At 41.5% G+C, this 27,019-nt stretch overlaps 1 protein-coding gene across 1 annotated transcript in view; it reads left to right on the forward strand.

Annotated features, from left to right (window-relative positions):
* insyn1 (inhibitory synaptic factor 1) overlaps positions 1-19,302 on the forward strand; it is a 48,505-nt gene extending 29,203 nt beyond the window's left edge. The window contains exon 2 of the mRNA XM_088370916.1: positions 18,222-19,302. Coding sequence (XP_088227042.1) covers positions 18,222-19,025 — 804 coding nt within the window. The 3' untranslated portion in view covers positions 19,026-19,302. The remainder of the gene's footprint in view (positions 1-18,221) is intronic.
* Positions 19,303-27,019: the final 7,717 nt, after the last annotated feature.

Consider the following 27,019-nt stretch of genomic DNA (forward strand, 5'->3'; position numbering starts at 1 on the left):
ATAGTACCTCCGCTTTATAGTCTTTTGTACTGGTGCTGGATTCTGAGAGTCACTTGAAAGGGGATTTGAATTCTTACCTGGAAATTATATATTTTTGACTAACCATGTCTGAGGTAAAGCTTGGATGCTGCTACTTGAGGAAATACTGTACATGTGTTGTTTGTATGATGCTTTGTTTACATTTGAGTTGGGGAGGGGTAAAAAATTAAACAAAAGAGCAAGAGATTGATGCATGCACGGGCTGAGTACTAGCTGGATGATACGAGATTGGAGACTCAGTGTGTGTGTTTGCACGCATCTGTGTGTGATTACTGTGGGTGCGTGCGCTTGCGCCCGAGCGCGCATTTTGTTTGCGCACGCCTCCCACGTCGGATTGATTTGATGTAACGCCAGCGGCAAAGCCCTGCCGTGAGTTTTCGTTCACATTGCTCTTGACTCTCGGCGGTGTCACGCTTATAAAATGAAACAACATTAGCTTGTTCATGTTTACCTCCCATACGTAAAGATGTTGGATGTGCCTCCTTATCGTAGACGGTAGCCAAACTACCCACCAGTCAATTTGCTTGTTTGCATAATTAATGTAAGGATATATTTTTTTACCAAGAATATGAGAGACATGGAAAAAATAGTAGTTGTGATGGGAAAGTACCAAAACGAGGGTATCATTATGAAGATGACAATACTGGCCTAGTTTCAAGGTTTTAGGAATGTTTCCGATACTAATCCCCAATACAAATCAACTGACGCCCTCTTCTGGAGTCAGTGTAAAGAGAAAAATTATGTAATGTTTTGAAAGCAAAGACTATTCTCAAATAATAAGTTCATTAAAAAAAGTTTCAAACTTAAAAAGTTTTGAGAGTAAAGTTCCATTGTGGTGTAGTGGCTCAAATTTGGCTCAATTGTCTGTCCGCTTGTATTCCACTTTAGGCCAAAATCAATCATCTTTGCTACCCACCACTATAATGACCGACATTGGCACAATTTTAGTAGCACTGTTATGTTTACATGTGTTCATAACGGAGCCGTTTCTGTGGGACTAGCCCAGTAATTCAATTCTTTCTCACACCATATAAATATACTGACTGTTATATTACCCAACACTGTCCTCCCTTGCTGTCTTCCTCCGGGCTGAGAGCAGAACTCTCTCGGTCCAGGCCCGTTATCTCCCCATCCGGCCCTTCTGTCATCAATCACAGCTTAGCCCCGTGAAAAAAGATCTTTGGGTGGGGTGGGGAGGGTGTCCGACTGAGGACACGCACTTAGAGCGCGGCGCCGCATTTACGCGTGAACACGGATCGCATGGATTATTAATGCCGTGCCTGTTCAAATGTTTCCAGGAAAAAATGCAGAGACCTCTTCTGTAAACATTGCATCATCCGGACAGAGTAAGTGATTTGTTGGTAGGCTGAAGATGAATATTCAATAAGAACTTGGTGTGCTACGCACTTTTTCGCGTTAACATTATGAAACATTTTTTATCAGGGTTGGGCTGAAAAAAATAAAAAGACGCCCACAACATTGTGGATTGACCCGGGGTCAAGTCTATCTCACTGTTTCCCAACCTTTAGAGAGCCAAGGCTCATATTTTACATTAGAATACAAAAATATGAATATTTAAATAATGATGTTGTCTGATATTGGCTCAATTTATTTGCAAATGTACTTAGTATGAAATTTCAATTCAATGTTAAGCAAGGTTGTTGGCATCTGTTGAATATAACTAGTACGGTCACTTGTATGTAACTTAGTTACTTTCAAAATGAAGTAAAAGGAACGTAACTATTAATTAGTAAAGTGAGTTACTTTTTCAAGGTAACAACATGAATCGACATGAATCCCCCCGTGTATTCTAGTGGAAAGCATTTCACACAGTCCTTCTTCTGCTCATGTTCGTTTTTATCTCAAGGATGAATATGCTCTACATAGAATCGTACATCTTCATTGTTCCGCCGCTTCTATTGTATCAACGACACCATTCATTTTGCCCCCAGTTTAACCGCCAATGATTTAGGGCCCCGAATGTAAGGGGATGGAGAGCGCTAAGATAAGGGTCGGAAAAAAAATGTCTTCTTGCTGGCGTTGGCTATGCGGTGCTCGTTTGTCTGCGGTAATTACACCTTTTAATTCTCACAGAGGGTGTGGGTAGAGAACCTCATTGTTTTATTCGGAACAAGTTGGCCGAGCTGAATGTGGATAATAGGTGACTTTTGGATCATTTACTATTTTCTGGGTTTAATAAGCACTTTGAATTTTGAATGATAGACATGCCAAGATTCTTAGTAGGTCATGTTGGTAGTTTTAATGTGCCATCCTTATCGCAAATTACTGAGTATTAATTTCATGCATCCATTTATCACATAGATCACAGGTGTCAAACTCAAGGCCCGGGGGCCAGATACGGCCCGCCAGATCATTTTATGAGGCCCACAAGCACCAATTGTGAATCAAATTCATGCGGCATTACTAAAATTGCAAATTGTCTTCACTTTAACATATCATCTTTTTAAAATATTTTTTACTTGTCTGATTTGAAAATGAGTTGTCAGTTTGTTTTGTAGCTTCTATTATATATAATACATTCATACATTTATTTGAGTTGATAGTCATAATGGCCCTCCGAAGGAAACTATGACTACAATGTATTCCGCGACAAAAATGAGTTTGACCCCCCCTGACATAGATGTACTGACAGACAAGTAGCTGCATTATGGATTTATTTTCCACAATATGACGTATAAAATAAGATGTTTTTCTCCTTTTAGACTACTCAGCTAACAGTACTGATAATTCAGGACGAGTAGGCGGTGTGTACATACAGCACAAACGTCTGTATAACTGTTAGCCAGGCGGTGATGCGGCACCATAATAACACACCTGCCCACCACTTTGGCATGCTAATGATTGTCTTCGGTTCTGGAGGAGCATTGCGAGGAGCCGACTTGCTTTCGGATGCAACGTTGATTACTTCCTTTCGTGAGCTTGCTTATTCTTGGTGAATGTTTTTTTTTTCTCTCTTTCTCCAAGAGCAAGGTCGCACCTCTCCACACACATTGCTGTGTTTCCCTGCCAACACTCCATAATCACAAACACACAACAAAACACAAATCAAGGGATTTGTCAGGAGCGAAAACGTTCTGCGCAGTTGATCTAAATGGGGGAACATGCGTTTTCTGCATATTTCAGGGGTTATGCAAGCAATCAATATGGTTATGAGCTTTTGAGTCATAACTCAATATGTAATTATTTAGGTGCTGATCCATGCACACTGACTAATTGTTCCCACATTGGGATGGCGGGTGAAATCCATCCCAAAAGAAAGTGAGAGAGACTTTTATAGCAACTCAATAGAGAAGTGTGCCAGTACATCTGCCTGCTGATGATTTCACTTCATCAAAAGCTGTCTTTTTAAATTGAATGAAACCTTGGCATTTTTATAAAAGAAGATGAATATTTTGTTTTTATTTTTTGTTGCAATTATTCTTTCGGGAATCGGCGGCATCACCTGCCGTCAGCTATGGCCACAATGTGTGAAGATTTGTGTATAAAAGGCGTATTCCGGCTTCAACTCGCCATCTTTTATTCTGCCGGTGATGTACTTTATGGAGACGTGAGAATGCTGCAGTGTTAAGATAAGACGCCTGCGTCGGGCTTGCACGTGAGGCTCTTAATTCCAGTGTAAGGTGTTTCAAAAGAATGTAAGACATTCGGAAACAAAAATACTCAGCAATGATGTGATATTGTCTCCGTCCCTCAAAAGATTTATTTTCATGACGTAATGAATTTTGTGTTTAAATCAATACACCAATCAGTGTTTTATCCTAAATGCAGGGTTGACATATTGTAAATCTCCCCCCCTCAGAAATATACTTGGACCCTCACCCCTAGGTGCCAGACCAAATAATTGACTTTAGGATATTCTTTGATTTTTTTTTCCCCTCCAGCTTCCACAACATCCCTAGAAGGGAAAATGCTATGAATCTTTTCTGAAAGATTTTGGGGATTTATATATATTATATATATATAAATATATATTTCTTATTTGTTTTATTTGGTTTTTGTGACATCCTATAATGAAAAGTGCATTTGAAGTGAGCATCAACAAACTCACAGCACATTGATGTACATACTGCCAACTGACTCAACTGAGATGAAGAAACTTGATATCAAATGCCAATTAAGAGTTCCATGGCACCTGTGCTAACGGTCTCCATGGAAATTTTGTGTCACGATACACGCCTATAACGCCTTCGCACAAAGTTATTTTTGGAAAAGAATTGAAAAAAAGAAAATGCCGAATGGTTCTGCCGAAAACAATTTGAATAGTTCAAAACAAAATGTCCCAGTGAGATTAATTAAATGTGGAATATTTTTTGGGGAATCATCCAGCTTTTAGTAAGTGCACAGGCATTGTTTTACGAAACATTCTAATAGCACTAAGATTGTTGATGACTTGTTTTCATTTCATTGCATGACTAATAAAGATCATCATAATGCTAAATGACATACTTATTGTTAAAATAAATTATATTAAGATTTGATGCTAGCAGATGGGCTCACTGATAAGGTATTCATTATTTTTTACTCAATAACATGCATGTTAAGAGCTACCAGTTTTTTTATGGGTTACAATTTTTTTCTTATTTATCTTCATCCTTTTAAAACATCAGTTGGGCGAGGATCCAAGGATAACCTTGCATTCTGCTTTTTTTTTGTTGGGGGCAGCATTCATTCACTCCAGATGGCATCAAAAGCCTCTGCGTGTTTTTTGCTTTTGCTTTGGATTGTTTTTCTTCCCAATCAAGGACCACCCCCAACAAAAGTTATTAAGTCTAGAAGAATGTGAGATTGTATTTGTTTCCACTCTGGGGAAGGGTTTTGTCAAAATCAATGGAATTAATGACAGTCCATTATTGCCACTATTGTAGCTATAATAGTAGTGGGCCTTGTAGTTCAATGCTATGGTGTTTATATATTTAATTGAATAAAATTTTGCTACTGACCACTGAAACCTGTCATAGTCTACAAACATACACCACATAGTATACAGTGGTATGAATTAAATTCCTTCCATACCCACACTTGTATATTTACACATATAGTAAATCAATGTTCCGCAATGAAGTTATTTGAAATGTATTTGGTAAGTTGGGGCACTCCTAAATCGAGGTACCAACATACTGCATTGTGATTCATGTTGGATTTCGACAGTAAAGCGAATATAGCCAGTGTGGACCTTATCAAAATGCTGCAAATGCCTAACAAGCTTGCAAGTGCACGTCTCTATTAGTGCCTCTCAATATCATTCCCCCCGGCTGGGCAGTGCTCGTTCAATAGCATAATACGAGTGATGAGTATTCAGTCAGCACCTCTCTGAGATGAGACTCTAATCACTTTATTGATAACCCCGATAGGCCGCTGCGGTTCACATCGGCTGACATCAGCTCCCATTCTGTGCGTGTCCAAGTGAAATATGGGAAATGTTGCCGCCCTCGTGAGCCGATACAAGTCAAGGGGGAGGAGGTTGTGCTTCATAAGCAAGCTCAAAATAGTCATCAAATGATGACATTAATATCATTGGCGGCCTAACTCTGCCAAGGAGCTGTAGTCTAAAGAAGTAATGATCAACGCAGTGGATTTTTCACAGAGATTTTGCTTTTACAATACTGAGACAAAGATGCAAAGGAGCGGTGGTTGTAGGTGTAAGCAAAACCCAATCTGTATATTTATAGAAATGTTTATACAGCATACATGATGGTTTTTGTGCTTGTTAGTTCAGTCGTTAATTTGTAACCCTTGACAGAGTGTTATCTTTTTCTCTTCTTTTTCCTCAACACTTCCCCTACTCTGTGTTCTCCATATAAATTTGTGTCAAGAGATACACTAACACCCTTGTATGATGTTATTTTATAGAATAATAAGAAATTTGTATCGAGATATATCACTCTAACACCTTTGTATGAAGTTGTTCCATAAAAATTGAATCAGGCTGCCAAAAATCAGATTTGTTGTCAGCGAGTTCACCGTCCAGGAAATCTTTGGTGTATGATGGCACCGCTGTGTTTGGAAAATGTCATCGGAAGCTGCGATGCTGAATCGCCCGTCGGCGGATCCTTTAGTTAGATTTCAGTTGTTGTTTTTGCAAGCTGCAACGTGGGGGTGGTGGACACGAGAGCGTCTATAAATAGAGGCACTGGTGATGGAGGCAGGTACGTGCACACGGCGGCCAGATGGTGCCTTGTGGGGGAATGTCTCCTGGTGATTTTGTTTGCAAATAGGTCTCTCCGTTAAGAAAAATGCAGCCCGGCATGTCTCCATCAGACTTGTCCATTTTAGCCTTGACTTATAAGGAGACTGCGCTGGTATGTCCAAACGCCAGCCGGGAAGAGAGTGAAAGTGACACAGGGTGACAGGTTTTGTCACTCAGCGAGGCAAGCGACCTACAGGTTGTCACAGATAGAAACAGCAGAAGCAGTGACAAATTGTTTTGGGAAGGAGAAAGCGGAAGGAGCAAGTCATGCCAATATCCATGCCTTGGTCTAACTCTGTTGAGGGAGGAATATTGTACTTTCTAGGTATGAGCTCGGCTCCACTAAAAGAATCTACTTTGGAAACATTTCAAAAAGACATTGCAATGCTAATGCTTAAAGTTGAGACCTGTTGGATTCGAGGGGAAATGTCTTCAAGAAACAAAGTTTTCTTGATTTAACCCTTACGGTCCTCCGACAAAAAAAATTGCCTAGAATCAAAACAGTTGATCTCATAAAACTTTTATCAAATGGACAGACTACTGTGTGTGTGATAAATTAAAGTCATTTATTCACACAAAGTTGGTTGCCAACTCTGACTGAGAGCTTTAGCAAGCCAAGAGGAATGAGAACAATAAGAGGAATAAAAAAACATGACGAGTAGGAACAGTCCTAAACATGGCTTACATGGTATATCTTAAATATGTCATGATACGATTCTGGATGGTTTCAATAATGCTGGAGTGAATGTGTCCTGTCGCCCCTCTAGAATGTCACTTTAGTTAATCACTTTTTGTATTTTCTTGCAAAATCATTCCAAATAGCACTTTTCTCTCACTTGCCTTGGTGTTGGTGACAGGTTGAAGTAGACCAAAGTGTGCTCGGTGCAGCAACTGTGAGTCTTGGCAACAGCAGTAAAGCGCAGTGGCTTCGGATACACTTGTCAGAATCCAATCCTGCCTTATATTTGATCTCCACAGATTGTGCAAGTGTGTCCAATGCAACGACATTGAGCGCTGATATTCGGTAGACACTGCAGGCCAGCGCTAGACGTACTTTTATTTGAAATGCCAAAACGCATCACGGAATCCTTGTTGCTGAGCGGACGCGCCGTTGCTTTTGTCTTTGAGCCCGCGTATCATTTCAAGAAATCTGTCCACATAAATCTGTGTCTCTGCCCTCATCACCCGGCCTCCCCTTAATATGCGTCCCGTCATCTCCTGTCGACGCTACGCTTCGCAAGGATTATCACTGCTGAAAACATTACGTGACAACCACCAGTCATAGAAAAAATAAGCACAAAAAGTCCGACATTTTCTTTTATTTTTTAAAGGGGTGGGATCTTCCTTTAAAAATGTTTCCTTTGGAGGTTCCAAATGGCACACAATGTACAATTTTGCCTAACAGTGTAACACTCCGTTGTCCCTCACCACAAGAAGTTACCACCTCACTTACTGGTTTCAATTGGATTGTTTCATGGTCTTGAAGAGTTTTTCATCAATATATATTTACTAGAAATATTACTTTCCAATTGTTTTAACAACTGTGGTTGCGCGTTCCAATTTATGTACAAATTTGGGTTATGCAAATTTTGGCTATGTAACTTCACAGTGCGAGGTCAGGCACTCCTGAGACCCAAATAAGTGGATACAAGCTTTTGAAAAGCCCCATATAAAGGTACAGAACCCTGAGAAAGATGGCCCTGAGATAAGGCAGCGATAGTCGCTGCTCTACTCAGGGTTAAAAGTAAAAATGTTTATCCTTTGCTCAGTTGCAATATCTCCAATTCATTTAAAATCAGTTTATATATATTTTTTTGTAAGCAATGATATATGGGGTCCATACAAGAAAAGAAAATTGGAGCACACTGCCATTAAGATAAGCGCCGCAGCCCAGAGGAAGCCCAGAAATGCCAACGGCATATTGATTGCGTGGCCTGTATTAATAGAAGGGGGCCAGCCGCTGCTCTCCCAGCCCGGACTTCTTATCCCAAAGTCACGGCCCAGCACCGATCCTAATGAAAACTAAGCCCGAAGCAAAGAAAAATTAAAAGTAAGTTAGAGTCAATTTTCTGCAGATTGCTGTGAAATTGTAAGTGAATGTTGCCAGGTAGCGTGAGAACCCCCCACAATCAGCACGGCGCAGGAGCAGGTGCAGTGATTATTTATTAACTTTAACTACTGCTCAGTCATCACACCGGGCCATCAATATCGGTTAATTAGCATCATCAGCTATGAGTTACTGCGAGGTAGGGAGCGATTACTACTTGGGCTAACTTGTTTTTCAAACCGCCTCCTGGAGTTCAAAGCCTTTTCGAACATCTGAATCGGACACGGCAGATGTTTGCGCCAGTTGTTTTGCAAATTCGTCTGTGGTAAGATTCGAAACTCTTCGGGAAAAGACTTTCGAAGAAATTTAAATGTTTTCTGATTCCATTTACGTTTTCCATTTTGTGAAGTGTATGTCCTCGTTAGGGTGACTGGTGAGCTGGGCTTTATCATATTAGAATATTGGGAATAAAGTGAATAAATTCATTCCAGGCGTATTATCTGTGCAGAGAATTTCTTGATTAACATTTAGGTATTCGTAACTGTCACAAAAGTGTAACAATCTACAGTATGAATAAACATAAAATAAAGTAAAACTACTCACCCTTTTAAGATGCCTGACAAACACGTAAAGGAAAGTGGAAAGTATTTTCAGTGATACTCAATAGCACTTTATAGGTCTGGTGAAACTTGTTTATTGGGAGATACGTTCTACTCCCAAGAGGTAATAATCTACAATATTACTATCATATTTTGAGAAAAAAAATTTGCACACATGCTAGATGGAACCGCAATGAATTAAAAACTTGAATTCCTTACTTACTATTAAATGATGTCATTCCTGAATGTTTTTATTAAGTACACTCATATAAAATGTTATTTTGGGGCGAGGAGGTGGCGAGGCAAGAACGGATTAATGGCATTTCCATTCATTTCTGTAAGGGCAGATGATTTGAGATACAAACATCACGGAAGAAATTTAAATCCTACCTCAAGGCACGATTCTACAAAATCTCTGCAATCTAGCGAGGAACACTCTATAGCTTGAATAAATAAACGTCGCCTCATGATAAAGTGTATTTCCTGCTAAACTGAGGTCTGGCAGGTCTAAGCTTCTTCGATTACAGATGGTTTTCACCGGTCACTTCCATTGTCATAACATTTATTCATGGTTAAATTAGCAAATTGGATCAGTAGCTATTTGGAATCTGACCTCCTCTGTCCTCGACGTCTTCTCCTTTTCTCGTTATTACCCCATCAGCTCGAGGGGCATCTGTCCCATGAGGGTAAATGGCCACATTCATCCCTTAGTCTGTCATTTATCTTCGGGAAGACGGCGTTGGAATGACAGCGTGCCACACGGAAGTATCATGTCCACAGCCAAGGGCTGACGCTAATAGAAGACATAGCTTGAATCTGGATTATTGACTTAGAAAAAAAAGAAAGCTTCTCTATGGTAACCTTAGCCATGGATAATGTCTATAAATAGAACTGGCTTTTGGCTGGAGAGGGGTGGGCTAATGGAAATGTTTTGCTGAGTTTTGCAGTTCTTTTCCTCAGTCATAAAAGTTGCCGCCAATCTCCCCTTCTGCCTGGGCTGTCCACCTCCTTCTCGCTATCTGCACATAATCCTTCCCTCTGGGAGGGGAAAAAAAATTCAAATTAAAGCTGCGAGCAGCGATGAACAGGCCTGACAGAGTCGCCGATACGAGTATACAGAGTCATTGCATCATCAAACTTGCCTTGCTCTGGTCATAGGTGATGAAGACAGCTAAAAAGTTTAGCAATTCAGTGTCACCCATCTGCTGTATTTTAAAGTTGACAGTTCAAGGACAAGTGTGCTTTTGAAGGACCTCCTGGAATTGGTTCAAACTGATGCCATAATGTAATGGCCTCTTCCTATATTTCCGGACAATAATTAGAAGAATATCTTTTCTTCTATTTTATTTCTGTATCACATCACTAGAATGGCATTTTAACAACAAAATGGATGTTTTTCTATGTATGGGTTTTTGAGACTTTTTTGTGGGTCAACTCCTGACAGACATGCCTCCCAAATTTCATGTTGCAAAGTGAAATTGCCTCTGGGGGCTGAGGGGTTTCTTTGCTCCTTTTTTTTTTAACATGAGGAAAATTGTGTCACATGGGAATATAGGACCAAGACAAACGCAAGATGACACTTAAGTGTGTCCTCTTTTTTCATGCTCTGCCCACACGCAATGATGAAAAACTTATGCAATTGAGGAAAAGTTCTTGACACATTTTGTGAGTCTGTTCATTATATCAGGAGGGCTTGATTTTCATAGTATTACGGGGTTCATTATCTAGTAAATTTGAAGGGGATTATTTTATTTTATTAGGACAAATACCACCAAACACCATCATTCATACTTTTATAATGGCCATATTGTCTCATTATTTTTCTAGGGTGAACACAATTCATAAGTAAGAAAAAATGGTAAAAAATCCAAATGTTCACAAGGATCATCCCTCTATGTACAGGTGCATGGCTGAAATTCGGTAGTCCAAAATAATCATAAAATATGCGCTTCAAACCAAAATGGCAGACGTTCTAATTATTTTCAGGGCAGGAGTTCTTGAGACAATTTTGTGGGTCTATTTATGATAGACATGAATGTCCAATTTCTTGTGAAAATATTGTTCAAATATATTTGGCGTCGGATTTTTATATATATTTTTTAAACTATGGGGAACCCAACTATTTGCCAGGATGAACATGCCCGTGAAATTTTGACGATTTTGACATAAAGCAAGCTGACGATTAAAGTACATTAAAACGTCAACGAAATTTTTTTGGTGATATGGTCTTGAGTGTTGAGGACTAGCACAATCCCTCAAGGGTGCCCTTCCTTTTCACTCTTTACTTTCACGACAGCCGTACATCACGGCTGTGACATTAATGAGCACTGAGCATTCTCTAAAGTGTAATATTGGGATTAAACAGCTGCCCCTAGCAAAAAAAAAAAAAGAGGAATAAACAAACTGTTCATATTGCGGGTCAGTGCACACAAACACGCACACAAAAGAGAGAATGAATGCGGCCGGTGTTATCGGTGTCTCTCTGGCTGCATGGCAAACAATCAGTCACCCTCAGCAGACCTGGATGTAATGAAAGCAGCTTTACTACGCCACTAAATCACTCGACCTTTAGTGACGACCTGGAAGCACACACACGTTATCTGGTCTCTGTCGAGTCAGCTAGCCAACCTGCACTAATGTTTCACTTACTGTGGACTTTCCCAAACTGAATAAATAGCTCACACTGATACGCTAAATGGTTTCGCTGGCTCATTCCGACACGTTGCTAGCGCTGCGTTAAAGGATATTAGATTTCGTAGGAAAGCAACGGAAATGGAATTCATCTGTTCGGGGGTCATTAGAAAATCCTTCTTAACCGTACGATTGTGTTCTCTCAAATAAATAAAAAAAACTTTCACATTCCCTCACAACGGTATGGCGGGTAGCGCGTCGGAGGCTTGCTTGCTTCCAATGTTAGTAGCTAAATTCGGGTTGAAGTCTGGAGATTGGATTTAGACGCAAAAGTCAGAGAATATCAATGCCTTGATGCAGTTATTGCAGCTCAAGCCTAACATACTCTAACTTCCCTTAGCATAAGCCTGAAAAAATATTTTAGGTTTACAGCCCAGGGGTATTTTTCATAAATTATGACTTTACTACGGCAATGGATTTGGTTAAAAATAGACTGTGCCGTATTACGACTAAGAAACGAAACTCTGTCCTAAATTGAGGCTCCCCTGTACGTTATATGGTTTTAGAATCCCCCCCTTCCTGAAAGATTCTTCTCAGTACAGGTCAATTAGAGTGTGTCCACAAAGCGCATGTAATCATCCTCAATATTTTCCGCCTTGCTTTCAGACTCAACTGGCTTTATTAGAAAACATCATGTTGTTAAAGGAACCTCCGCGAGGTCACAAAGACCAAGCTCAGGTGTAATCTCAGGTCCCTCTAGCTTGATATTATCATCATTTTTTGTTGTCTGCCTGTTCATTCCTAGATAGAAGCGATGAAGGAGAACCTCAATAAATGATCATCCAGAAGACCGATCCCTGTGTGATTGCGGTAACATGTAACCTCTCAGCCAAAATGCTATTAAAAAGTTGCAAGTTTAATAACTCCAGTCCACCTTCCCTTCCCATAAAGCCCCCAGAAGGATAAACGAGGCCCATTAAGCAGCGAGATTCCCTAATGATGCTTTTGATCAGCGACTTGTCCTCACGGGCATCACATTGCAGTTTAACACTTTGAGCCCAAGACGAGCTTTTTCGGAGATGAAAAGGGCAGCATGTGCAGGTCTTAATGAAGTTTGAGGCTTATAAAAGATGCTGGTGACAGGACGATTACGGCCGTCAGCACTTCAAAGGGACACCTCGTCCGCGTGCCTGCAGCCTTCATCAAGATGACCTAAATCACGTCACAGGCTTATTAGCCGAAGCTCAAGAAAGTCAATGACTGCAAAAGATTAGATTCTGGCTTTCTACCGGTTTCTTACAGAAAATGAAAATCTGGGGATTATTAGCAGTAAAACCAAAATTGAAGCGTGTGTACTGGACAAATGGGTGTTGCTAAATTGAAAGTTATGAGTTATCGTCATTACGAGCTGCTGGAACATGAAAATGAAGGACGCCCTTAAGTGTCCTTTTTCTTAATTACACAGAAGTGGCACAATTTTGTTTATACTTGCCTCTCCAATTTTTATTTTTTGTTGTTGCTATATTATAGTGTGCAGCAGTAGTATTGCTCATTAAGTTCCATTGTTTTGGTCAACAATTGAGAAACTAAAGAAGCAAACTCTTTATATATTTGTCTTGTTTCTGCAGTCGCTTTTGTTTTGCTATCTGTCCCTACAACAGACAAGAATGCAATAAGATTCAGTGACATCACGTGTCGCTCAAAAACGCTCCCTAAATGCAGTTGGAAGCAAAGGTGCTCAAGAATGTGGACTTTTGTGTTTTGTTTTTTGTAGCGAACAAGTCAGGGATGATAAATGAGCTGCCGCGGGATGAGATAAATCACAACAGCACTTTGTGAGTGCTCTATTCACATGTCAGGAATGCGAATGAGGATAGCCAAGAACTATGGTTGTGTTAAGAATACAACCATATATTCAAAAAGTAACATCGTGCTCCGGTACTTAGGCTGCCTTGCATTCCAAAAACATGCACATTAACTCAAGACTTTAAATTGTCCTTTTTGATATTTATCGCTTTCTCCATCCCTTCATAGAATCAGCAAATTTATCGGACTACACTCAACAATTTCTTGTTGTTGCCTCAGAAATAGATTCTATGGAATCGTATGAAACTACAAGTTGTAAATAGTGTATTTATACAAGCGTAAGCAATCATGGTGGGCATACGCTGCATCCAGTGCAGGTGCAACCCTGAGAGTGGAATAATGATGCTGATGTGTTGGAATGGCCCCCAGCAAATTCATTTCCCCACCCATATTTTCTTCCCCAGGAACCAAACAAAGAAGGCACTAGATGCCGGATGCTTTATAATTAACAAGCAAGCGCTACAGAATCTGTGAAAACGACGCAAGGCACTCAAACAGATGGTGCGAGGCCACTCGAACACAATAATGAAGTTCACTCCTGTGTTTTTTTTTGTTTTGTTTTTTCTGCAAGGGCATTACGTTTCGTTTATCCTGGCAACTCACACCTGATTTATTTGCCGATGAATACTCAAATATTCAACACTAAGCCCAAACATGTTGACCAGGCAAACAAGCTTTGTCTGTTTAAAAAGCAACACATATCAAAACACATTTTGGTTTCAATGGAAATTTGTCTTGCTTTGCAGCCTGAAGACTATATTTTCCTATAGATTCCATCCATCCATCTTCTTCCGCTTATCTGGGGTCGGGTCGCGGGGGCAGCAGCTTCAGGAGGGACTCCCAGACTTCCCTCTCCCCAGCCACTTCGTCCAGCTCATCCCGGGGGATCCCAAGGCGTTCCCAGGCCAGCTGAGAGACATAGTCTCTCCAGCGCGTCCTCGGTCGTCCCCGGGGTCTCCTACCGGTGGGACATGCCCGGAACACCTCCCCAGGGAGGCGTCCAGGAGGCATCCTCATAAGATGCCCGAGCCACCTCATCTGGCTCCTCTCAACGTGGAGGAGTAGCGACTCTACTCCGAGTCTCTCCTGGATGACCGAGCTTCTCACCCTATCTCTAAGGGAGAGCCCGGACATCCTGCGGAGAAAACTCATTTCGGCCGCTTGTATCCGAGATCTCGTTCTTTCGGTCACGACCCATAGCTCGTGACCATAGGTGAGGGTAGGAGCGTATATCGACCGCTAAATTGAGAGCTTTGCCTTTTGGCTCAGCTCTCTCTTCACCACAACGGACCGGTACAGGGTCCGCATTACTGCCGACGCTGCACCGATCCGCCTGTCGATCTCACGCTCCATCCTCCTCTCACTCGTGAACAAGACTCCAAGATACTTGAACTCCTCCACTTAGGGCAGGATCTCATCCCCGATCCGGAGAGGGCATTCCACCCTTTTCCGATCAAGGACCATGGACTCGGGTTTGGAGGTGCTGACCCTATAGATTCCTATACTTGAAATTAGTATACACACGCAGCAGGTGTTCTCCCCCAAAAAAGACATATTTTCATGGCACCCAATAAAGGAAATGTGCATTTTTGCAACTTTCAAGTAAATTAAATCAAAAGACACCAACCAGAAAGCAGATGGACATATTCAAGCTTTGTGAAATCAGTGTTAAAATCTGAAATCTAAACAGTATATCAGTCAGGTTTTAATGTCCTCTTTCGACATTTTAATTATGTGCATGTTCAAATTAAGTAAACTCAAAGCAATGACGGCCATTTAATCCAATCCACGATGCGAAACTTGTAAAAATAGTATTTATAGACATACAGTATGTAGTGTTAACATGATCATATTTCCAGATGCTTAACATTCTGTGGTTTTGACACTTTTGACACCTCAGGCAAAGCTGCGAATAGATCTACCTTTGCTTTTCCATTACACCACTTTGCATCAATAATTTTTTTTCAGGTTTTAAACTTCTTTTAAAAACGTCACCTGGCACATGTTTACAAAGCTCTGAAGAAAATGCCTTTGAAAGAGAAAGCAAAGCCCACAAAAAACTCAGACTGGCCATTGTTAGTGTCCGTGTTGCCGCTCCCTTTGTTGGCCTGCTCCACGCTAAGCGTATGATGTCACAGCAATTCAAATAAGAGTTAACCTCTGGCTTTGTCATCAGCATCCATTGGATGTTTGAGGATGACAGAGCCACTTGAGCTGGAATCGCACCTCTTTGCCACAACACACACTTGACATTTTGGCACCTTCAATCAGCCTTGCGCTCTCACTGACAATCCATCGCCGAATGAAAACACTCAGCTTTCATATGGTTCTAAATTATGCATCTCTATTCAGCAATTAAAGCTTTAAAAGTGTTCCATACACACACAAAAATGTGCACAACCTGTTCACTTTCACACTGGATCAGTTTTCTGTCAAATTCTACTCTACAGTAAATGTCATGCATTGCATCTTTTTAACATGTACTGTCAAAAGATGAAAAATAATTATCAATAATCAATGTACTTTTTTATCATGAGTGTGGGTGGAAAGCAAATCGCGCCTAGCTAGTTTGGAGGCTAGCTATCTGGCATGGTACGTCTACAACGACTGGGTTGTGCAGGATCGAAAGAGCCTTTTAAAGTTTCTGAACCCGACCTTGGCCTCTTTCATATGTGGTCCTAGAGAAGTAAAAACTCACTGTGAAGTGTGAAATGAAATAAGCCACTCTTCCTTACGATCTTTAGCGGCAAGCAAATGGTAGCGAGCCAGTCTGAGGAGACAAACTGACATGGCGTTCCATTTCTTTTTTGCAATTGAGTATCTCCTGGAATTTTGGCACGTGATCATCATGGTAATGTGTTGTACAAGCTTCGGACCTGACCTGATCTTGTTTTTGTGAAAGCAACCAGTCACACCCTCTGCTGCAGTCAGAAGTGAAATGTCCACAGTGGAACAAAGGGGTACGAAAGGTGGGCCAAGTGGTTAAAATGTCTCCTACAGCTAAGTAGACACGTCAATCGTTTTGATTACCAGCCCCAATGTGCTAAATGTGTGGCGTGCAGCTGGAGGCTGGAGTTCAGTGTACACGAATATTCTCCCGTGGACTTTATGAAGCCGTCACTCTATAAAGTTTATGAAGCATTGACAGCATTTCCTGGTGACTGAAGCGACTTCATTTGCAACACAGTTAAGCAATATAGTAAAAGAATGGTAGTCAATAATCTTTTATGACTTTCTTTTGTGCCGTAAATGACGTCTTTGACGAAGCCGTCGTGAACAATAATATCCGTGATTGTACGCGAGAATTCTCATTAAAATTATGTAAAGATACATTGAGCTGCCTTGTTATCAAGCACGTCCGATGTTAAGAGAAAAATTTTGATTTCTTTTTTACATTGCCAACTGTCGAGAGTCCGCCGTGGTCACTGCACCCGATCAACTTGGAGTCAGGTCACTTCGCCACTTTCAGTGAGTCGCTTTAATGGAGAGGCAGGCCAGGCAGCGTCAGCCGAGGGTTTATTACTGTACCTCGACACCTGTCAGAGATGATTGGGCTGTGTAATTGAGGGTCAGAATGAAAGAGGCCACTCGCGACTGACTCGTCTCTGACATGACGGCGTGACGCGAGGCGATGGTCAGTAATGTAAAAAGTCTCCAGAGAGCTTCTGCTCAGCTTGAGTGGCGATTTGGGAAATGGATTCCACACGGGCCGACATTACAAGAGTGCTTCTTTCTAATATTCAGCTCCACCTGCTATTATGATTTATTTATCATGAGTGGGACACCGTTCCTGCTCACTGCCACCCCAAGTGAGTCCTCTGCTCATTCCATTTGGAAATGTGCTGGGACATTAGAGAAGGAATAAATCATTGTAGCTTTAAATACGGGGCACAATTTTAGCGCGCGCCAGATTTCTGGTGGGCTAAGCTGTGCAAAGCTGTGAAGCTATGTGAGGATAAACACAGATTGACCACAGTGTGGTCCTGAGTACGGCGGTTACATGGACGCGGACGACAATAAACAACACGTCGGACTTTGTTTTCAGGAATTCCGTCATTTTCACGGTGCCTGTCTAAAATTCCAGTTAGGATCTGTTATCTAACATAACCTATGCTTTGCCTTAGCTCTGTACTCTGCTTTATTATATGCCACAGCAGTCAGTTCAAAGGTTTTTCTTTATCGTTTGTTAGTATAATTTCAGACTGAAGCATTCAATGTGTCAAAGTTTCTCAATAAATAAGTGAAGCAGTTATTATGTTCGCCCTCTTTGGCGCAGGTTTTTAAGTGGACAAAGGTGAACAGAGCAGACTGAACTGAGATTGGTATATATCGTAGCGTGCAAAATTGCCATTCTTCCATTCCTCATACATTCCCTGTAGCACCTGCTGTCCATTTGTCTTTCAATACAGAAAATAACCATCATTTTGAGTTACTGAAACTATAATGGTTCACTCGCCATCACTCACTGATGGAGTGAGTGTGAATGGCACTCTATATCTACGATACCAGTATGTGTACCCTGTAATTGACTGGTGAGCAGTCCAACTTGCACCAATATAGAAAATCATTAGGTAGAACTTTCATTTCATTTTAGCTCAAAATTTTTGTCCGTCATCTTGGTACCTTGAATTAACCACCAAGTTGGCCTAGTGAAAGTTACCATGGAAACCTCCACTAATTATCAAGAATAATTGCAGGACGTTATACAATTCGACGTCAAATACAATAATGAATGACTTATGACTTCTTTATCCGCAACCCAACTTGTAAGTCATTTCATAAGAGCTTGACTTAAATTGAAGGTTAAGTATCCAATTCTTTGTCCTTCCAGGTGGTGGGCCAGATTGATAAACTGACGTCAGACATTGACTTTGATCTGGATCCAGATGACTGGACCGTGGCAACGGCAAGCAGCACGTCCAGCAGCGAACGCGGCCTCGGGGAAGCCTTCCGCCTCGACTTCCTCAACGCCGACGTGCTCTCCGACAGCTGGGAGTTTTGCGGATACCTGGAGTCGGCCAGTGGAGCTTGTGCCCGCACGACAGGCGAGCCGATGGGGTACTACCCCCGAGCGCCCACGGGCCGGGGAACCATACCCACGCAGACGCCCACCCTTCCCCCCGCCGCCACCGCCTCAGTCTACTCGCAAATGAATGGCGGGCTGCCCATCCCTAACGGGCCGCGTATCATCACTCCGGATTCATCCAGCGAGGAGGCCAGCAGCTCCACGCACAGCCACAAGACGAGGGAGAGGGTCAGATTTAGTGACAAGATCCTCTACCACGCCTTGTGCTGCGACGACGACGACGAAGAGGAGCAGGAGGACCTACCGGATGACAAAAGCGGCCGCGCCACGCCCGACAGCGACAGCGAGCCGAGCCTCCTGGCTGAACCACTCATCCCCAAACGTTCTTCGTCCGAGCACTCGCTCCTCCACAACTGCCTCGACCCTTCTTACGTACCCCCGTCGGCGAGAAGCATGACGGGAGCACATACGTTACCCAGGAAAGGCCTCCTGAACCCCAGCTGCCGCAAAAAACTGCTCCGAAACAGCAGCACGCAAACTGTGTCGGATAAGAGCACCCAAACTGTATTGCCCTATATTCCAAACAAACAAAAAACAAAGGAGCACTGAGCCAGTCGGAACCTTCCTCCGTTTATCATACAGCTCACCACAAGAACTGTGCATTATTTAATATTAAATACATAGCTAATAGATTAATACACAAATAAATCAATAAATAATAAAGAAATGCTATATGGGAAAAAAATCACTGGGCTCCCTAAATTCATTCCAAAGCTCTGGTTAGGAACATTTATTGACTCTTGGTTACCAAAGTGAATTTTAAGGCCGACTTTCCGCCACAATCCCTAAGCCCAAAATTATCATTTTATCTCTAACTCGTGGTCCTAACAGTATCATTGCATCTTTGTTTTTCCACTACAGGTTGTTATCATGGTGACGGTAAGAACAAACTTTCACACTTGCCATAGTGGTCTCTAGTCAGGTTCAGTTATGTCGCACTAATACACAGCAGAAGCTCAATGGTCTTGAACGGCACACTATAGAAAACCATTTGAACCACAGGTGAGCAAGCACTACTGTGAGACTCAGTGCGGGGAAGCCGTCTGCCTCGACTGGTCGGGTTAATACGGAGAAGTATTTGGAGAAAAGTAAGGTGGAGGTAAGTCGTGTTATTTTAGCTACTCAGTTAGCATTAGCCAGCTAGGTCAACCATTGCAAGTTGTTTTGCAGGTAGAATGAGAGTTTGGCAGGGTCCATTCAATGTAACAAATGTTCGCAAAATGTTCATCAGTCGTTCGCCGAATATTTTTGTGATTTCTCCTGTCTCAAGGAAATTTTGAACATGTTTGTTGCAGCAGTCCCTTTTCTCGTTAGGTAAAGATGAAAACAATTTGTTCTCCATTGTTGTTCTCTCTGACAGATACATTCAATGCCGCATGGTTTTCTACAGATGCAAAACTTAGACAAAAATGATCATTCCATCACTCCTTTCAGAAGCAGATGTCATGTTCTGAAACAATCCATAACATTTCCTATTCCCCCCTCCTGTGTGCCCAGCAACAGTGTCATAAAGGATGTCAGCTTGAATCTGAAAGGTGAAGAAAAAAAAGCATTTTGTCTCTCCATTGAGCGGCCCAGTGGAGAATAGCAGTCGGTGGGAGAGTATTTATTCAGAGGGCTAATGCCAATAGCCATTCTCGATCGATATGTTCAAGGGAGGGTGCTGCCAGAGGGAACAGAGAACAAAAACCCAGTCAGATCCATTTACTTAAACTTAAAAGCTCTATAGAGTTGACATTTCCAAAATATAAGCATCCAAGAGCGAGGGCTGAAAAGAAAATGTTCCTGTTAAAAGATTTTTTTTTTTCTCAGACCACGGGTAATAATCCACCCTGCAGATCGGCTTTGTACGCCCGCTACCACTCAGGCAACATGCAAGCTTTCACCCAATTTCCTATTGAGTTTGAAAGAAAAGTCAAACATGTTATAGACTTGGAGTGAAAAGTTCGCTGACACCTACGACCTTTTTATGTTTCGCTTTGCTCTCAATGGATGGCTGATTCCTTGCAGGAAGACATTTTTCAAAGGACCTACCCTTATGATCCACACCAAAAATTACTTTACAATTTCTTGAATGATTTTTTTTGTTTTTTTTAACCAAGATATTAATGATTTGTTTGATTAAAAAGTAATTCGATCAGAATTGACAAATTTAATATTTATCAGTATAGATATTTTGCAAACATAGCATAGCTTTTGAATTATTGAAAACTATTTTAGGGAAGAGTAATTGCTTTAGTATGTTGTGTTTGCCATAATATGTGTGTGTGCAAAAAAGTTATACAGAAAATGTTGCAAATAATATTTTTTGGAGCCCCAAGCAAGGGCTTGCGAAATCTCATGGGACAGTTTGAGAAGCCCAACATTTTTACTGTAAAATTGCTTTACACACCTCAGGTTCATTTAGTGCCAATGGTGTCTTCCAAAAATATGATCGCATTTGTTCTGTGTCAATCAAATGTGTCACTGCAGCATGCGACATTTGTTAAATTAATGTCCGCTGATGTTTGTCAAATATATAAAATACAGTTTTGCTTCCCTTTATGGGATACACTCAAAATAATCTGTTCATGTTCAACATTTGACTTCGCCATGTCAAATGTTACTCATAATCAACCCTGGAAATCGGATTCTTCCATTCCCGTTTTAGTTTAGATTTTTTCCCCAATGCAAATGTCCTCTTCATGAAACATTGGACATAGTAATCTAGTAATCTATTCATCTTCAATATTTCAATAATCCCCTTTGTACTTTGTATTAATCCTCATGGTCATTTCAAATTTTGCCAAAAGAAATAATATAAATCCAGTCGAACCCATCTGTCTTTTTCTATCTCACAATCAACCATTTGTCACTTTCTCTGCTGAAGAAGAAACATTCCATTCTGTTCCTGTTCAAATTTGCTTTGCCCTCATTTTCAATTTTTCTCCCAAGAAATCATGTAAACTGAACCAAGCTGTTCCCGTTCAACCTTCTCTATTGCAATTCCAATGGTCATCATTCCTTCTATTTGCTCCTGACCTGTGAAGAAAGAAAGCGACGAGGGGTTGAAGTGACGCCGATGGCTGCTTCCTCCCCACAGCAGCAGCTGCCATTTTGCAGCGAGATTGCAGAGCAAAGAGGTCATCGCAGTCATTAGCATAAACAAACAATGGTGGGCCACTGCACGGGCCAAGCATCAATTACAGCAAAAACAAACTAAGCCTTCATTGTGATGCCCAAACAGCCTCCGGAAGCTGCCGTGCCAGAGCTCCTGTGCGCGTATTTTTTTTTTCATGCCTGGTAAAGATTTTAAAAGTCATCTGTGCTATGAATCAATATAACAGGCAGATTTGAAATGTTTGAGCAAAGCGCTGTCTCCTTTGCCAAACGGCTCATTATTCATTTCTATTAGGGAGAGAATTCGGTCATTACTTTGCATCTCGGAGCGGCGAATCTGCATTGACCGTCTGCCATCAAATGCGCAAAAAGCACATGGTCATTTTTTGGGACTTTTTTTCATGTACGAAATAGCTTAAAGATTAAATATTGTACATAGTGGAAGACATTTTGTAACCAATGAAAATGTTTCATTATTTTAAGTGACAAACACGTCTTGACAAAGTTCAGTATCCCCATACTTTTTAACCGACTTGAAATGAGCATGTGAGGGTGTCCTCATTATGCATGCTGCACATTTCCCAAGGAATAAGTTTGACCTGCTTGATTTGTCAAATAATTGCAATGTTGAGGGCCAATCACACGGAGGAAGGTTGACATCAAAAAGGTGAGCGTGACACAAAAATAGCCCCTTGCTCAACCTTCATATATAATTACCACACTTCACTCTCATTGCCTCCATCACTGCTTTGTGTGTGTCCGTGTGTGTGTGTTTAGTAGTAGAACAAATGTGTGTTTGCGCCGCTGATTGGGGAAGCCCGTGAAGCGGTGCGCTCAATGCAGTCCCGCTGATTACTATGGATCGGCTTGCTCCCTCAGCGTGATTTGTTTCATCTTTTTGTGGGACCATTTATATCCTGCCTCTATGAGGGCAAACTATTTCATTTGCCAGCTCACGCTGCTACCGATTTGCATTTATTATTCAATTGTTGGATTGGATGGGGAGAGAACTCTGATTATAAACACTCCGGTTTACGGCTCAAAATTTCAAAGAAATATTGCCGTGGTTCATGTTTTCTACTCCAGCATGTACGTTGAAGGCTCATTTGTGATTTTTCTTGTGTTGTGGAAACATTTGTTTTTGTGCGAGGAATCATAGGGCAGGAACTGATGATTTCTAATTCCATTCAGTGGGCAGAATTGTTTCCATTCAGTCCAGAACGAGATTTCATCGTTTTTCCATCCGGCAGGCCCGAATTGTGATGCCTCTTGTCGGCAGAATGTGTTGATCACACTGCCTCCCCAAAAAATAAAAACACATGGCACACCTTTGTTTATAGAGGCACACTCATCACCTTCACGATCCATATACCCCACTTTTTTTTTCGTGCCCCACCTTCCCCATCAAGCCCACAGTGACTCCCAGTCGCTGAGGGATGGCCCGGACAAGGCCGCGTCAGACATCAGTCACCATTGGATTGGGCCCAGGAGTGATTAATGAAGAGGCAAGCAGCAGCCGCAGATAAGATGAGACCTTCACTGGGTGATGAAGGACGGGCTCTGCGTGGCTGTGGGGGTGTTTTTTACTTCCTGGAGAAAAAAACATTACCTGATACATAACACTTGGCACTCTCTAATTAAACTTAATGAGGACCGTAGTCACTTCTCAGGTGCTTAATAAGTGAGCAGGCCAAGGAAAGATTTTTTTTTCGTCAGCCCAATTAGCAGCTTGACCAACGCAACAACAAAAAACAGTTCAGCCCTATTCAGTCATTTGTTGTCACTTAAAAATTCTCCCTTGGGAAAAAAAAATCTTCAAGAAATAATTGTAAATAGAAAACTTCTGTGGTTGTTGATCCTTGGAATTGTTCTCATTTTGACATTTTTGTGAGAACTGGTGCAAAAGAAATTTTCCTGTTCACCCCCCAAAAATATCCTTGGACTCCCAAGGCTAGATAGTTGACTTTTAGGTCTTTTCCGATTTTTCCGGGAATCGTTTTCAACATTCCCATCAGTTCACCTGTAGAGAATCTATCATGATTTTTCATCAGCTTTTCTGAAGAATTTGAGGGTTTTGTAGCAAAAATGTTTTACGGAACACCTGAGCTATTCTTGCCCCCCACCCTCCACACCCCAAGAAAAAAAAACTTAGCTCCGCCAGTGGCAATAGGACCATTCGTTTTGTCCTTCATAAACCAAGAAGCGGCCTTGCTAACAAACGAATTCAGGCCCAACTTGTTTGTTTAGTTTGGCCTTAGCAGAGGTCTTCTCTCTTTTTGTTGCTACTTAGTTGTTTTTCATCTTCTAAAAAAAACACCCACATTTCCTGGCAGAATATATGTATTTATAGTAGGAGGATTCAATTTGTCGCTGCTTGTCTTGGGATCGGTACGCTCCACCGAGTGCCACTCCAGTTGTGTTTATGAAAGGTTTGCATTTTCCAGCACTCTCATAGAAAACACATCTTTACAGGCAGAGCCATGTAATACGACGAGCATCATTGCCAGAGGAAATTACCGCGGCGGCGTAACCTCGTTGCGCGAAGCCGTAAAGTGCACACAAATTCTGGCGTGTAACAATGACACGCTCGACCAAGCGAGGAAAACTCCCAACAATAATTGAATCCTCCCCAAAAGTGCACAATTACATGAAACATCCATGCAGGATGGAAGGGGGGGAAAAAACAGTATAGCACGATAAGCAAATGTGTTGATTAAAAAGAAAAGTGCTGTTCAATTAATGTGCGGTTGTACTTTGGCAGCACTTTGAGTATTTTACTTGCAAAGAGTGCAGAAGTGCTGACACTTAACAAGCTACACATCAGAGGAGCGAATGATAAGACAGCTGAGTGGCCCTTATTTCACCTTACAAAGGGCTTTCCCCATCACTCATATTTATGACCTCCTCCTCAGCCTGTGTGCTGTGAGCACGCACACACATACACACACATACACACACGTATACAATCTCTCTCTCTCCCTCAAACACTAGAATCAACACGACACTCAAACACACCGCAGATGTCTTCATGAGATGATGAAATGTGCAAGGACAGGCAAGAGTTGTGCGAGATTTTACCTTCAGAACCAGTAGCGTGTAAAGGACAGTGGATGCCCAGGCCAATGCCCACCCCCATAAAAATATATTTTTCAAAAATTCGATTGCAGATTGAAAGCTTTGGAACTTATGTCGGTTAAAAAAGCACTGCCCTCTATTAGGCGAGATAACCCCTTCTTAAATATGGATGCCACGTTTAATTTTTCATCAAGGGGGTGACGGAGGTGCGGAAAGAAGATTTTGCTATTCCCTGTCAAGATACACCATCCTTAAGATGTTTTTTATGTCCTTCTGTCTGAAAAGATAAACAATCATCCACAGAGAAGGGTGGAGATGGAAGATTTGTCTTTGGAAATTGATTTTCCCTCGACCGGGAGGGTGGAGGTGGCTAATGCCCAGTTTGGCCCCCCTCTTGACACGCCACTGTTTAAAACGACAACAAAACTGCTCTACCTTCCATTTTGTTCTTGTTCTGAACTTTGCCTTATAAAAATCCATTCAAATAGAAACAATTCATGTTGGGATCTTGTAACAGCAGCTGGTCAGTTTTTATATTTGCATTATGTAGATGGTCATCTAAAGCTAAAATTGTTCAAGTTACATTGTTGAAAGCCCCGGACAGATTGGATTGCCATGACAACACAGAGAATGAAATATGATCAAACAAAAAAAAACTCCATGGAGTCCTGGCAATGGAGGAGTAGAAACGAGAGCCATTATTTTTCACATTTTGTTCGTCTTGTTATGCTTTATGAATGATCTTTGATGCTTTTGTTTTCCACTTTAGGGATCGACCGTGCCAAACTCAGCATATTGTTTAGTTGCTCTAACAGAGGCATTAAGGCAAGGTTAGCATTGGGATGAATTACGCTTGGTGGCGTGCCAAGTCACATCACCAGCGAAGCAGCATCACCTCGTCTGCCCCATTCACCAAAGGCCCCGTAATGTAGTTGGGATAAAAGGCAATCAGGCCGCACTTTGAAGTTATGGCGCCTCGGCCTTGTCCAAGTGGTCAATCAATGTTCTCTTTTTGCTTGTGTTCTTAGTGCCTCAGCGAACGCCGTAAAGCCCACAAGGCTGTTAAATAGGCGCGCTCTTGTCCGACAATCTGGACTTCCTGGCAGCCGCCGCATCGTCTCAGGACTCAAGGAGCGTGTCGAGGCGTAAATCTTGTGATCGTGACGGCGGCTACCGGTGAGCACTGAGCGGAGGGGCTGATCAGCAGCGCATTTACAAGGTAGGAGGTAAAAGGAGTGTCATGTCGTAAATACACAAAACTCGATGAGGACGCACATCAGGGAAACATCTTTCTTTGCTCTCACGTACACACACAATAGAAACATCTGTTTGTCAATTCCCATACTTGCATTATAATCCATTGTATGATGTAAACTATCCATTCTAATTACTATTACCACTCCTAATAGAAGCATTTGTCTTTGCATAAATATGCATGCATAAATTAAACAAGTGATTCACAAGCAGTTTTTTTAATTTATTTATTCCCGTTGACAATGGTAATATGGTGTTTAAATAGTAAACCGGAATTAGTGATGTATCAACTTACAAGTTGTGGGTATAGTGCAGGGGTGTCAAACAAATTTTTGTCGCAGGCCGCATCATAGTCATAGTTTCCTTCGGAGGGACATTATGACTGTCGAAGACTTATATTGTATACAGTATAGGCTACACAACAAACTGTTGAATAATTAGCTTTAAAAGCAGAGAGTAGGAAAAACGGTTCAAATATTTTTAAAAAGTCAATGGAAATAAAGATTGCTAGCATTTTTGCAAATTTTTAATTCAGTATTGATAGTCGATGCACAAGTTGTCTTTACGGGCCGCCTAAAAGGATGCGGCCGGCCCTATCTGGCCCCCGTGCCTTGAGTTTGACACCTTACCCATTTCTTTGTATGTTTTATTTTATATCTGCAGTGAATAAAATATAAAGGTCACCATCTGCCCATTCAAGTCACTTTTGAAACAGACATGTGACCTGTCTCCTTCAATTTTGGACCGACAAAAACCTTATGTGGGGCAGCATTCCATTAAGTAATATTGTGACCAGTTATCCACTTAACTCAGAGAAAGTTTGTTTGGCCAACAAGGTTGAGAGATGACGAGGACTTGACAGCACCGTCTCATTCCCAGAATTAATGTAATCCTGAAAAAAAATTACTCAGTGTACCCGTACCTTGTTTTTTTCTGTACCTATACCAAAATACAGTTCAATTATTTTGTATCCTGAACATGTAACACCAGTACATGCACTCAGTGACTCCTCAAGCCTGTTCATAAATCCCGCAACAGTGTGCATGGAAGCCTCTGAATCATTGAAGAAATCAATGACAGACGTTTACATTATGTATCTGTGTATGAATGGATGG

This window comes from Syngnathus floridae, chromosome 3 (genome assembly GCF_059516105.1).
Source record: "Syngnathus floridae isolate MCC-2025c chromosome 3, RoL_Sflo_1.0, whole genome shotgun sequence".
NCBI classification, from domain to species: Eukaryota; Metazoa; Chordata; class Actinopteri; order Syngnathiformes; family Syngnathidae; genus Syngnathus; species Syngnathus floridae.